This window comes from Oncorhynchus masou, chromosome 18, assembly GCF_036934945.1.
Source record: "Oncorhynchus masou masou isolate Uvic2021 chromosome 18, UVic_Omas_1.1, whole genome shotgun sequence".
In the NCBI taxonomy this organism is placed as follows: domain Eukaryota; kingdom Metazoa; phylum Chordata; class Actinopteri; order Salmoniformes; family Salmonidae; genus Oncorhynchus; species Oncorhynchus masou.
Genome location: NC_088229.1, coordinates 48,226,316 through 48,239,703, shown reverse-complemented (window position 1 = coordinate 48,239,703; position 13,388 = coordinate 48,226,316). Strand labels below are relative to the sequence as shown.

The 13,388-nt window shown below is 40.6% G+C and overlaps 1 protein-coding gene across 1 annotated transcript in view; it reads right to left on the bottom strand.

The window, feature by feature from the left end:
- LOC135504724 (phospholipid phosphatase 4-like) overlaps positions 1–13,388 on the bottom strand; it is a 123,233-nt gene that overhangs the window by 26,227 nt on the left and 83,618 nt on the right. The window contains exon 3 of the mRNA XM_064923537.1: positions 12,261–12,351. Within this exon, the coding sequence (XP_064779609.1) occupies positions 12,261–12,351 (91 nt within the window). The remainder of the gene's footprint in view (positions 1–12,260; positions 12,352–13,388) is intronic.

The window sequence follows — 13,388 nt, the reverse complement described above, 5'->3', positions numbered from 1 at the left end:
AATTGCGGCTAATATGGAGCTGTTGGAGAACCTGACCAAACAGATTAGAGGGGAAATTAGAACATTGGTCACTTTGAATAATCTTGGGGATTCCAAACAGCGAGATAAACAGAGTTCAAAGCTTTTAACACAGACTTAGTCATAATAGACCGGAGAGGATAAGCAGCAGGAAACCTGGTGGTCTGCCTTCACAGTGAACAGGTAACTACTACCATTCTTATAGCAAGGCAGAGGGCCAACACAGTCGATAATCAGATACTCAAAATGTTGGCTGACTTCCGGAATAGGAACCAGTGGTACCGGCGTAATAGCTTGATTAGGTTTACCCATTAATTGACAGGTGTAACCAGTTTTGATGAATGCAGAAACATCTCTCTTTAACCTAGGCCAAAAGAAATGTCTCAGTATGTGATTGTAAGTTTTCCTCATGCCCAGATGTCCAGCAACATCGTCATGGGAAGTGTTCAGCACCAACTCACAAAGGTTAACTGGTACAAAAACCTGACTAATAGCCTCCCCCACAAAACTACTACTATGAGACACCCACTTTCTCATCAGGACATCAACCTGGAGAAAATAGCCATGGGTGACATCTCCCAACTGTTCCACAGGCACAATTTTGTCAAGCAACTCTTCTAATGTGGAGTCAGTCCGTTGCTCCTTGATTAGATCAGAGCGGGACACAGATAACGGGATAACACGGAAAGTAGTGGCAGATTTCTTTGTAACATCATCATTAGCCGGCGCAGTGACCAGGTCATCACGGATCATGGAACGAGTCACCAAGCATGCAGGGAAAACCTCTGAGAAACTCTCCGCGCTCTCATCGGGAATCCCTACAAATGACAGCTTACAGGAAACCACTAGAGATGGAGACATTACAGGCCATACACGCTCACCAACCAAGTTATTCCCAAGGATAATGTTGATACCCTCAATAGGCAATGGTTGACCCATCCCTACGACAACCTCGCTTTTCACCGGTTCAGAATCCAACATCAGTTTATGCAATGGAACTGACAGTGTTAAAACCAATTACCTGTGTACCTCAGGATCTTCACTGGCACTGGGTTGTTTCTTCCTAACAGAGAAACAACAGCCACCACTCATTCTGATAACGGGGCTCTGCAAAGCCACTTTTCAAAACATCCTCATCTGCCAAGACCGCAGCTTCAGAGACAGTCTCACATTCGTTTGTACGTGGCTGTATGATCAGGGATTGCATCCTTAAATTGCTCTAGCACAATCAGATCACAGAGCCCCTGGAAAGTCATAACCGCAGAGGTGGAACACCAGCGATTAAACTGTGAAGATAATTTTCAGGCAAATTCAACATGAGTCTGTTTATCAGCCTTTTTTAAAGTTCTAAATTGTTGGGGGTCAGTTATCGTCAGGTATGTGGATGATTGGGCTTTATTCAGGAATGCTTCCTGGGCTACTTTGATGTGTCAAGTGGGCGAGATGCACAGTCTCTGTTTAACTTCTCGCGTCAAGCAATCCCGTATCCGGGAGCGTAATCATAGCCTCAAGCTCATTACCATAACGCAACGTTAACTATTCTTGAAAATCGCAAATGAAACTAAATAAATATATTCACTCACAAGCTTAGCCTTTTGTTAACAACACTGTCATCTCAGATTTTCAAAATATGCTTTTCAACCATAGCTACACAAGCATTTGTGTAAGAGTATTGATAGCTAGCATAGCTAGGTGGGTTTCTCCTCGGAAGCAAATGGAAAAATACACTCAGCTGGAGATTACGCAATAATTGCGACGGAGGACACCAAGCGAGCACCTGGTACATGTAGTTTAAAATGGTCAATCTTCCAGTGATATGCCTACAAATGCGTCACAATGCTGCAGACACCTTGGGGAAACGACAGAAAGTGTAAGCTCATTCCTGGCCCATTCACAGCCATATAAGTGGACATTGGAACACAGCGCCTTCAAAATCTGGGGCACTTCCTGTTTGAAATTTCATCTTGGTTTCGCCTGTAGCATCAGTTCTGTGGCACTCACAGACAATATCTTTGCAGTTTTGGAAACGTGTTTTCTTTCCGAAGCTGTCAATTATATGTATAGTCGAGCATCTTTTCGTGACAAAATATCTTGTTTAAAACGGGAACGTTTTTTTTATCCCAAAATTAAAAGAGCGCCACCTATATCCAAGAAGTTAACATCATGGACAAACTTGTTGTTCAAACCTACGATGGCGCAAACCTACGATTTCATTTGTGAAATGTATCTGCTATCTGTATTTCAATCAATCAATCAAATGTATTTATAAAGCCCTTTTTACATTAGCCGATGTCACGAAGTGCTATTGTTAAGGGAAGTTTTATCTATAATGAATAATTATGTATACATTTCAATCAGGATGTACTAATCAGAATACTATTATGTTACTGTATATGTACTAATCAGAATACTATTATGTTACTGTATATGTATGAATTTTCTTTCTTGATCCCAGTACTGAATATAATGTGTGTGAATGTGGTCAAGAGTTAGAACAATGACTGTCTGTTCCTTGGTACAAATGAATCAGACTGGCTAGAATGCTCATCTACACGAGAAAACCTTGACTCGTAAATTATATTAAATTGGTAGGGAGACGGATGTGGGAAGGCTTGAGATACAGCCTTTGTACTGGAACGGAGAAGGCACGGGTTGGTGCTGGAACTAATGACGTCATTTTCAGTTTATAACCTGTGGTAACCTGTATCGTGTTCAGTACTCTCGTGAATAAAGGCTGCTATTTGACTTTAGACAGGGCTCTGTCTATTTCTATAAAATAAGGGTCATACAAATTCTTATGAATTGACAGAGTGTTTCATTTTAATTGGGAATTAAAACAGAGGAATTAAATTCCTTCAATAGCTATACAGAAACCCAGCCTAGACCCCAGAGAGCTAGAAATGCAAATGTTGTAGCACGGTGTGTAGGAAAAACTCCCTAGAAAGGCAGGAACCTAGGGAGAAACCTAGAGGGGAACCAGGCTCTGATGGGTGGCCAGTCCTCTTCTGGCTGTCCCGGGTTGAGATTATAACATTACATAGCCAAGATGTTCAAACGTTCATAGATGACTGTCAAGGTCATTTAATAGTAATGATGACAAAGGTTGTATAGGTCAGTACCTCAGGAGTAAATGTCAGTTGGCTTTTCATAGCCGAGCATTGAGAGATAGAGACAGCAGGTGCGGTAGAGAGAGTTGAAAACAGCAGGTCCGGGACAAGGTAGCACGTCTGGTGAACAGGTCAGGGTTCCATAGCTGCAGGCAGAACAGTTGAAATTGTAGCAGCACCACAACCAGGAAGTCCTGAGGCATGGTTCCAGGGCTCAGGTCCTCCGGTAGGGGAGGGAAAGGGAGAGAATTAGAGGGAGCATACTTAAATTCACACACGACACCGGATAAGACAGGAGAAATACTCCAGACAAAACAGACTGACCCTAGCCCCCGACACAAACTATTGCAGAAAAAATACTGGAGGCTGAGACAGGAGGGGTCGGGAGACACTGTGGCATCATCCGACAATAACCCCGGACAGGGCAAAACAGGCAGGATATAACCCCACCCACTTTGCCAAAGCACAGCCCCCACACCACTAGAGGGATATCTTCAAACCACCAATGTACTACACTGAAACAAGGTTGAGTATAGCCCACAAAAATCTCCCCCACGGCACACACCCAAGGGGGGCGCCAAACCCGGACAGGAAGATCACATCAGTGACTCAACCCACTCAAGTGATGCACCCTCCTAGGGACGGGATGGAAGAGCACAAATAAGCCAGTGACTCAGCCCCCGTAATAGGGTTAGAGGCAGAGAATCCCAGTTGAAAGAGGGGAGCTGGCCAGGCAGAGACAGCAAGGGCGGTTCGTTGGTCCAGTGCCTTTCCGTTCAGCTTCACACCCCTGGGCCAGACTACACACAATCATAGGACCTCCTGAAGAGATGAGTCTTCAATAAATACTTAAAGGTTGAGACCGAGTCTGCGTCTCATGTGGATAAGCAGACCATTCCATAAAAATGTTGCTCTATAGGAGACAGCCCTGCCTCCAGCTGTTTGCTCAGAAATTCTAGGGACAATACGGAGGCCTGCGTCTTGTTACTGTAGCGTACTATATAGGTATGCAGGACCAAATCAGAGATAGGTAGAAGCAAGCCCATGTAAGGCTTTGTAGGTTAGCAGTAAAACCTTGGAATCAGCCCGAGCCTTTACAAGAAGCCAGTGTAGAGAGGCTAGCACTGGAGTAATATGAATAAATGTTTGACTTTCAGTCAAGAATCTAGTAGCCGTGTTTAGCACTAACTGAAGTTTATTTCGACTTTATCTGGGTAGCCGGAAAGTAGAGCATTGCAGTAGTAGTAGTAGTAGTAATCTAGAAGTGACAAAAGCATGGATTAACTTTGTGAAGGTTTCATATTTTTGCAATGTTACGAAGATGTACACAAGCTGTCCTTGAAATAGAGAGTAATGCCGAGGACCTTCACACTTTTATTTGAGACGACTGTACAACCATCAAGATTAATTGTCAGATCCAACAGATCTCTTTGTTTCTTGGGACCTAAGAACTCGCATCTCTTTTGTCGGATTTTAAAAGTAAAACATTTGCCGCCATCCACTGCCTTATGTCTGAAACTCAGGCTTCCAGGGAGGGCAATTTTCGGGGTTAACCATATTTAATCTAAAAAGTACAGCTGTGTGTCATCCACACAGCAGTGAAAGTCAACATTGTGTTTCCGAATGATATCACCAAGAGGTAAAATATATAGTGAATACAATAGTGGTCCTGAAACTGAACATAGAGGAACACCGAAACTTACAGTTGAGGACAAACCATCAACAGAGACAAACTGACAGTCTTTCCGACAGATAAGATCTAAATCAGGCCAGGACCTGTCCGTGTAGACCAATTCAGGTTTCCAATCTCTCCAAAAGAATGTCATGATTGATGGTGTCAAAAGCAGCATTAAGGTCTAGGAGTACGAGGACAGGTGCAGAGCCTTGGTCTGACGCCATTAAAAGATAATTTAGCAACTTCACGAGTGCGGTCTCAGTGCTGTGATGGGGTCTAAAACCAGACTGAAACGTTTTGTATACATTGTCTTCAGGAAGGCAGTGAGTTACTGCAACAGCTTTTTCAGCAAAAAATTGAGAAATTGGAGATCTTAGTTTTTAATATTTTCTGGGTCAAGATTTGGCTTTTTCAAGAGAGGCTTTATTACTGCCAGTTTTAGTGAGTTTGGTACACATCCGGTGGATAGGGATCTGTGTATTACTGTCGACAAAGGAGGGCCAAGCACAAGAAGCAGCTCTTTCAGTAGTTTAGTTGGAATTAGGGTCCTTGAAGAGGCCATCACTAGTTTCATGAAAAAAGTTTCATAAAAAATCTTGAGTGTCTCCCTTGATCCTAGGTCCTGGCAGAGTTGTGCAGACTCAGGACAAATGAGCTTTGGAGAAATACACAGATTTAAAGTGGAGTAATTTGCTTTCTAATGATCATGATCTTTTCGTCAAAGAAGTTCATGAATGTATCACTGCTGAAGTGAAAGCCATCCTCTCTTGAGGAATGCTTTATAGTTAGCTTTGCAACAGTATCAAAAATATATTTTGGATTGTTCTTATTCTACTCAATTAAGTTGTAAAAATGATTGAGCATCAGTGAGGGATCTTTGATATTGCACGGTACTGTCTTTCCAAGCTAGCTGGAAGACTTCCAGTTTGGTGGAGTGCCATATCCTTTCCAATTTTCTGGAAGCTTGCTTTAGGCTCGGGTATTCCGTATACCAGGCAGCTAGTTTCTTATGACAAATGTTATTTTTGCTATTAGGGGTGTGACTGCATCTAGGGTATTACGCAAGGTTAAATTGAGTTCCTCAGTTAGCAGGTTAACCGATTTTTGTACTCCGATGTCATTGGGTAGGTGGAGGGAGTCTGGAAGGGCCAGCTAAGTCCCCTCCTCTTCCCTGTCTTAAGAAGTTAAGAAGTGATGAACACTCCACTCCCATTGTCAACTCTCTCATGACATGAACTGAAGCCATGTCTCAAGTGTCCGCTCATCCACTGTCACATTGTATGTTTCCTCTCCAAGAACTGTGAGTACCTCTATCATTTTTCTCTCATTACTGTGTGTAGAGTCAATCACATTATCAAACACATTATTACACATTAATGATTTTACTCCTTACTTGGACTAACTCATTCTTAACTCTTTTGTCTAACTGTGTAGTGTGTTGTGTTATTGTTTTTTGTCTTCCCAGTCAAATTCGATAGGCTGGTGATTAACTGAAGTGTTTTGTTTCATAACAGAAAGTAGATAGGATTTAACATTATAACTAAGCTACTGACTGAAGAAGTTATGACTGATTTCCAACAATACCATTTTCTGCTACTTGTGGCAGTAATGTACAACATTTGAAAATGTGTTCTTGATATAACTGTAACTGATTCCTGGTTTTTAAGTGCGTTGACACGTGTGGTAAGACGACCTGAGCTCTCGGAAAGTGAATTTAAGTGGCGATAATTCTGTTGACTGATCTTTGGAATTTAATTTAAGTGAACCAAATTTAATGAGAGTAGACAGTATACATTTCAATAAGCATTTTTGTACGCCTGGCAATGCTTTCCACCTGGCTACCCCTAACCCGGCCAACATCTCAGCACCCCCTGTAGCAACTTGCCCAATACTTATTTTCCACCATAATTTGCAAATAAATTAATTAAAAATCCTACAATGTGATTTTCTGGATTTTTTATCTCATTTTGTCTGTCATAGTTGAAGTGTACCTATGATGAAAATTACAGGCCTCTCTCATCTTTTTAAGTGGGAGAACTTGTACAATTGGTGGCTGACTAAATACTTTTTTGCCCCCCTGTAGGTTACAGAAGAATCGGCATGCATTCATTCAATGCATTCAGTGCAGGCAAGTTCACATTATTGTCACATATTTAAGAATTTAATAATTTCTATATTCTATTTTAGGCAATATCATACTATTGTTCAACATGTAGGTCCTTAAATGACAATTAAGTACTTAGAAAAAGTCCCTGAAACTCCTTGAATATGACGTGCCATTGTCTGTTGGAACCCTGCTTTCAGTAAGTATAATCCGATGTTGTTGTATAGGTGGAGTTATTAGACAATTTGCATACACACACACACACACACATGCAATGAGGAGAACAAGTATTTGATACAATGCCGGTTTTGCAGGGTTTCCTACTTACAAAGCATGTAGCGGTCTGTAATTTTTTTAATCATAGGTACACTACAACTGTAAGTAGGAAACAAAAATCCAGAAAATCACATTGTATGATTTTTAAGTAATTAATTTGCATTTTATTGCATGACATAAGTATTTAATACATCAGAAAAGCAGAACTTAATATTTGGTACAGAAACCTTTTGCAATTACAGAGATCACATTGTAGTTTCCTGTAGTTCTTGACCAGGTTTGCACACACTGCAGCAAGGATTTTGGCCCACTCCTCCATACAGTCCTTCTCCAGATCCTTCAGGTTTCGGGGCTGTCGCTGGGCAATACGGACTTTCAGCTCCCTCCAAAGATTTTCTATTGGGTTCAGGTCTGGAGACTGGCTATGCCACTCCAGGACCTTGAGATGCTTCTTATGGAGCCATTTCTTAGTTGCCCTGGCTGTGTGTTTCGGGTTGTTGTCATGCTGGAAGTCCCAGCGACGACCCATCTTCAATGCTCTTACTGAGGGAAGGAGGTTGTTGCCAAGATCTCGCGATATATGGCCCCATCCATCCTCCCCTCAATACAGTGCAGGCGTCATGTCCCCTTTACAGAAAAGCATCCCCAAAGAATGATGTTTCCACCTCCATGCTTCACGGTTGGGATGGTTTTCTTGGGGTTGTACTTATCCTTCTTCCTCCAAACACGGCGAGTGGAGTTTAGACCAAAAAGCTCTATTTTTGTCTCATCAGACCACATGACCTTCTCCCATTCCTCCCCTGGATCATCCAGATGGCCATTGGTAAACTTCAGACGGGCCTGGACATGCGTTGGCTTGAGCAGGGGGACCTTGTGTGCTTTGCAGGTTTTTAATCCATGACGGTGTAGTGTGTTACTAATGGTTTTCTTTGAGACTGTGGTCCCAGCTCTCTTCAGGTCATTGACCAGGTCCTGCTGTGTAGTTCTGGGCTGATCCATCACCTTCCTCATGATCATCGATGCCCCACGAGTTGAGATCTTGCATGGAGCCCCAGACCGAGGGTGATTGACCATCATCTTGAACTTCTTCCATTTTCTAATAATTGCGCCAACAGTTGTTGCCTTCTCTAGTCTTGGCCATTGTGAAGAGGTTGGAGTCTGTTTGATTGAGTGTGTGGACAGGTGTCTTTTATACATGTAACACGTTCAAACAGGTGCAGTTAATACAGGTAATGAGTGGAGAACAGGAGGGATTCTTAAAGAAAAACTATCAGGTCTGTGAGAGCCGGAATTCTTAATAGTAGGTAGGTGATCAAATACTTATGTCATGCAATAAAATGCAAATTAATGTGATTTTCTGGATTTTTGTTTTAGATTCCGTCTCTCACAGTTGAAGTTATGATAAAAATTACAGACCTCTGCATGCTTTGTAAGTAGGAAAACCTGCACAATCGGCAGTGTATCAAATACTTGTTCTCCCCATTGGATCTGTGAAACTGCATACAAATATGTTTGATTTGTTTCAAACCATTTTAAAATATTTAGCGCAATATCACACTTTTGCCCCGTTATTTATAGAAAGAACCACTTGTATCTCTCAAATCAGCTGTGGATGTGAGTCAATGAGATTGTCCAGTGACAGTTTAAGATTAGCAAAATTCTTCTCACTGTCAGTGGTGAAATCTGCTAAAGTGGCTGAGGTTGAAATACATTGAAGACTGGACCCATCTGCTGAGCTACACCTCAGGAGGGGGATGGCTGCAGATACCCTTTATCAACTGGATGTTGAACTTGCTGTGGGGAAGCCTGGTAGAATAGCTCTGGAATTTGCTGCGAGTAAGATGTGCACTTTGACTGAAGAGCTGGGTATGGAATGTGTTGTGGGTACTCTGGAGCAGGGTGAGGAACTTGCTGCAGTTCCAAAGAACCCAAAAGTGCTATAAGTAGAAGTACTGAAATGGCAGTAAGAACTGAAATGGACAATATGAACATTCTAAAGGCTAAGTAGCAGTAGGCAAACAATAGGGCAGTAAAGCGTAAAAAAATAAGGTTCAAACATCTGATAAGAACCTATAGAACAATTTAAAGTACATATAGTAGCAACAACATAAATCAGCAAAAATAACTCCCTTCAATCAATGATGCATACTGGAGTGTCATAGGATGATGGCTGCCATACAACACATTTTTTGGTGTGGTGCCCATCTTAATATGGTCAGCTGCTGTCTCCCTAACTTGTCAGGTGACTTAGCAGCTATCTTGGATAAGCACTTTGCCACTTTGATAGTGAACTTGGTATTTACATGAGATAATCCACAATACCCATAATTACATGCTGACCAAACTGCCGCCGTGTGCGCGCATGTTGATTTGTCTATCCCCACCAGACCCATTCAAATACTAAAACCAACTGTGAACCAACTATATTACAGAAAAAAATAAGCAAACACGTTTGGTGTTCGCCAAAAGGCATGTGGGAAAGTACCCAAACATCTGGTCAGATGAAACAAAAATTTAGCTTTTTGGCCATCAATGAAAATGCTATGTCTGGCACAAACCCAACACCTCTCATCACCCGAGAATACCATCCCCACAGTGAAAGCATGGTGGTGGCGGAATCATGCTGTGGGATGTTTTTCATTGGCAAGGACTGGGAAATTGGTCAGAATTGAATGAATGATGGAAAATCCTTGAGGGAAACCTGTTTCAGTCTTCTAGAGATTTGAGACTGGGACAGAGGTTCACCTTCCAGCAGGACAATGAACCTAAGCATACTGCTAAAGCAACACCCGGGTGGTTTAAGGGGAAACATTTAAATGTCTTTGAATTGCCTTGTCAAAGCCAAACCTCAATCCAATTGAGAATCTATGGTATGACTTAAAGATTGCTGTACACCAGCCAACTTGAAGGAGCTGGAGCAGTTTTGCCTCGGTGAATGGGCAAAAATCCCAGTGACTAGGTGTGCCAAGCTTATAGAGACATGCCCCAAGAGACTTGCTGCTGTAATTGCTGCAAGAGGTGGCTCTACAAAGTATTGACTTTGGGGGTGAGAATAGTTATACACTCTCAAGTTTTCAGTTTTTTTTTGTTTTATTTCTTGTTTGTTTCACAATAAAAACATATTTTGCCGCTACAATGTAGTTGGCATGTTGTGTAAATCAAATGATACAAGCCCCCCAAAAATCAATTTTAATTCCAGGCTGTAAGGCTTGCGAATACTTTACCTGTTGTGTAATGAGCACAAATAAAGATAGCTGTAAACTGTATTACTTTGTTTATTCACCACTGTCTTAATTTAGCTGGTCAGTTTTTTAAGAGCTTGTGTTATTGTCTTAGCATAAAACATGCTGTATGCCTCACATGACAATTTCATCTGACCTGCTAATGTGGCTCCTTTCACCTAAATGTGACCATGGCTCTTTATTCAAAATTGGCCTTGAACCATGAAAAAATACCAAACTAATAACGTAAAGCCTAAAAGTAGCATATTGTTACTTCAGAAGGTGGAATGTGATCAGGAATAAATGTTTTCCCGACAAAAAGATTGCTCATATTTTGGTAGGTTAAAAAACATTATGCTATTAGTAATAACTTTATGTCACCAGATAATATAGCTTACATGAAAATGCCTGGAAAAATGCATATCTTCAGTAAATGCATGTTCAAATGCACAACTATGCATTTCAGACTTCAAATAAATAGTTGCAATGGCAAAACTGAGAAAAAGTGGAATAATGTACAAAATATGGAAAAACAAGCACACTAATTACCCTATAGTTTAGCCCATTTTAAGGAATAGGAATTGTTCTACTGACTTACATTAACTATTGTGAAAGACCAAATAAATTAAACAGATGTGTGGTAAATGTGAGTGAGTCATAGTTGGAGGCAAAAATGCTGACAGGAGACTGCACTTGAGCCTATTTTAATGATTGTTTATTGAGGATTTTTTTGTTTGTTTAAAGCTTATTTTCTGTAACTCTACATAGTGTAACTTGATGCATGGCATATTTTGTTCAGGCTTTTTCACAATAATATTGATAGGGAAAATAAAGGAGAATATTTTCACAAATGTTTATCTGCTAAGAAATACTGTATGTTGTAATATTGTAATTTATTTGACCCATTATTTATCGTTTACATATTTCTCAGAAAATTATTGACATTCAGCTGCTGAGCTACTTCCCAAGCAGTCTTTTCTTGACTCCTTGACTATAGAATGTTGTAGCTCAGCCACTGAATGTCATAAAGATGAACAATATCCTCATGTGCATCAAGAGTCACACAATGGTCTACTTACTAAGCAGTCTTTTTTTGACTCCTTAACTGTAGAATGTTGTAGCTTAGCCACTGAATGTCATAAAGACGAACAATATTCTGATCGGCAGATCGACAAACATCTGCTATCTGAGCAGCTAACCGATCGCTGCAGCTGTACATAGTCTTATCGGTAAATAGCCCACCCAATTTTACCTACCTCATCCCCATACTGTTTTTATTTATTTACTTTTCTGCTCTTTTGCACACCACTATCTCTACCTGTACATGACGACCATCTGATCATTTATCACTCCAGTGTTAATCTGCAAAATTGTAATTATTTACCTACCTCCTCATGCCTTTTGCACACAATGTATATAGACTCTCTTTTTTTCTACTGTGTTATTGACTTGTTTATTGTTTACTCCATGTGTTACTCTGTGTTGTCTGTTCACACTGCTATGCTTTATCTTGGCCAGGTCGCAGTTGCAAATGAGAACTTGTTCTCAACTAGCCTGCCTGGTTAAATAAAGGTGAAATAAATAAAATAAAATAAAAATCCTCATGTGCATCAGAATCACGTCTCTCTTGTGGAATTTGCACTTGTTTCTAGCCTAAATCATCACAGAGTTAATCGCAGAGTCGTTATAGATTGCTTCATTTAATCAAGATACATATTTGCCCCTTCAAAATCTGAAAGTAACAAGAGGTATGCTTTTGCACTTTTCTTTAACAAGAGGTAGGGCATACCCTGACATAGCCCCTCAATTCAAGCACTGATGATAACAATAAAAGGATGAGTCAACATAAGGGTCCATACCTAGACACGCCTCCTTGATTTCTGTCTTATCTGTCCGCTGAATGATCTTCACCACAAATATCACAGCCAACGGAGTGAGAAAGGAAATCACCTGGGAAGAAAACAAGAATAAAACACAATCTAGACACATACAACACACATTGCTGTCAATTTCAGAAACTCTTAATCATTTCACAAAGAGGTCCCCAAAAGCATTATCTTTCCACTGGGAGTGTGCAGTGTGATATCTTCAATGGAGAGTTTTATTCCAAATATTGATAAATGAGCTGCCACCAACAAGGTTCTTTATTGTGCTCGGGAGTCTCCTGCTGTTGACGGAATTTAATTCCTCTGTTTTAATTCCCAATCAAAATTAAACACTCTGTCGATTCATAAGAATTTGTATGACCCTTATTATATAAGAATGGACAGAGCCCCGGTCTTAAAAGTCAAGTAACAGCCTTTAATTCAAGAGAGTACTGAGTTCATACACATTTTACCACAGGTTATAAACTGAAAATGACGTCAGCGTTTTCTAAATGTTCCGTCTCTTCTTGACACTGGTAGAAAGGCTCTATAGATCTCAAGCCTTCCCTCCTTGCCTAGAGCCAAGGTCAGTCAGTGTAGATACACATTCTAGACAGTCTGGAGATAGTTGATTAATTTGTACAAGTAACAGACCATCATTGTTCCAACTTTTGCCCACGTTCACACACCTCCGTTCCAGTACCAAGGCTGTGTCTCAAGCCATCCCACATCCGTCACCCTACCAATTTAATATAATTTACGAGTCACGGTTTTCTTGTGTAGATAAGCATTTTAGCCAGTCTGATTCATTTGTACCAATGAACAGACTGTCATTGTTACTAAACTCTTGACCACATTCACTTCAGTACTGGGATCAGATAAGAAAATTCATACATATACAGTAACATTTAGTATTTTGATTAGTACATATACAGTAACATATTTGTATTCGGATTAGTCAGTCCTGATTGAAATGTATACATAATTCGTCATCATTGATAAAAATTCCCTTAACACCTGCACTAAAGGGATAGTTCTGTTTGGTGTTCAGTGGCTGTAATTTCATAGGAGACTTGGGCCATCGCAGCTCCCAAGTAATTATTTCTGCCTCAAAATGTGTTA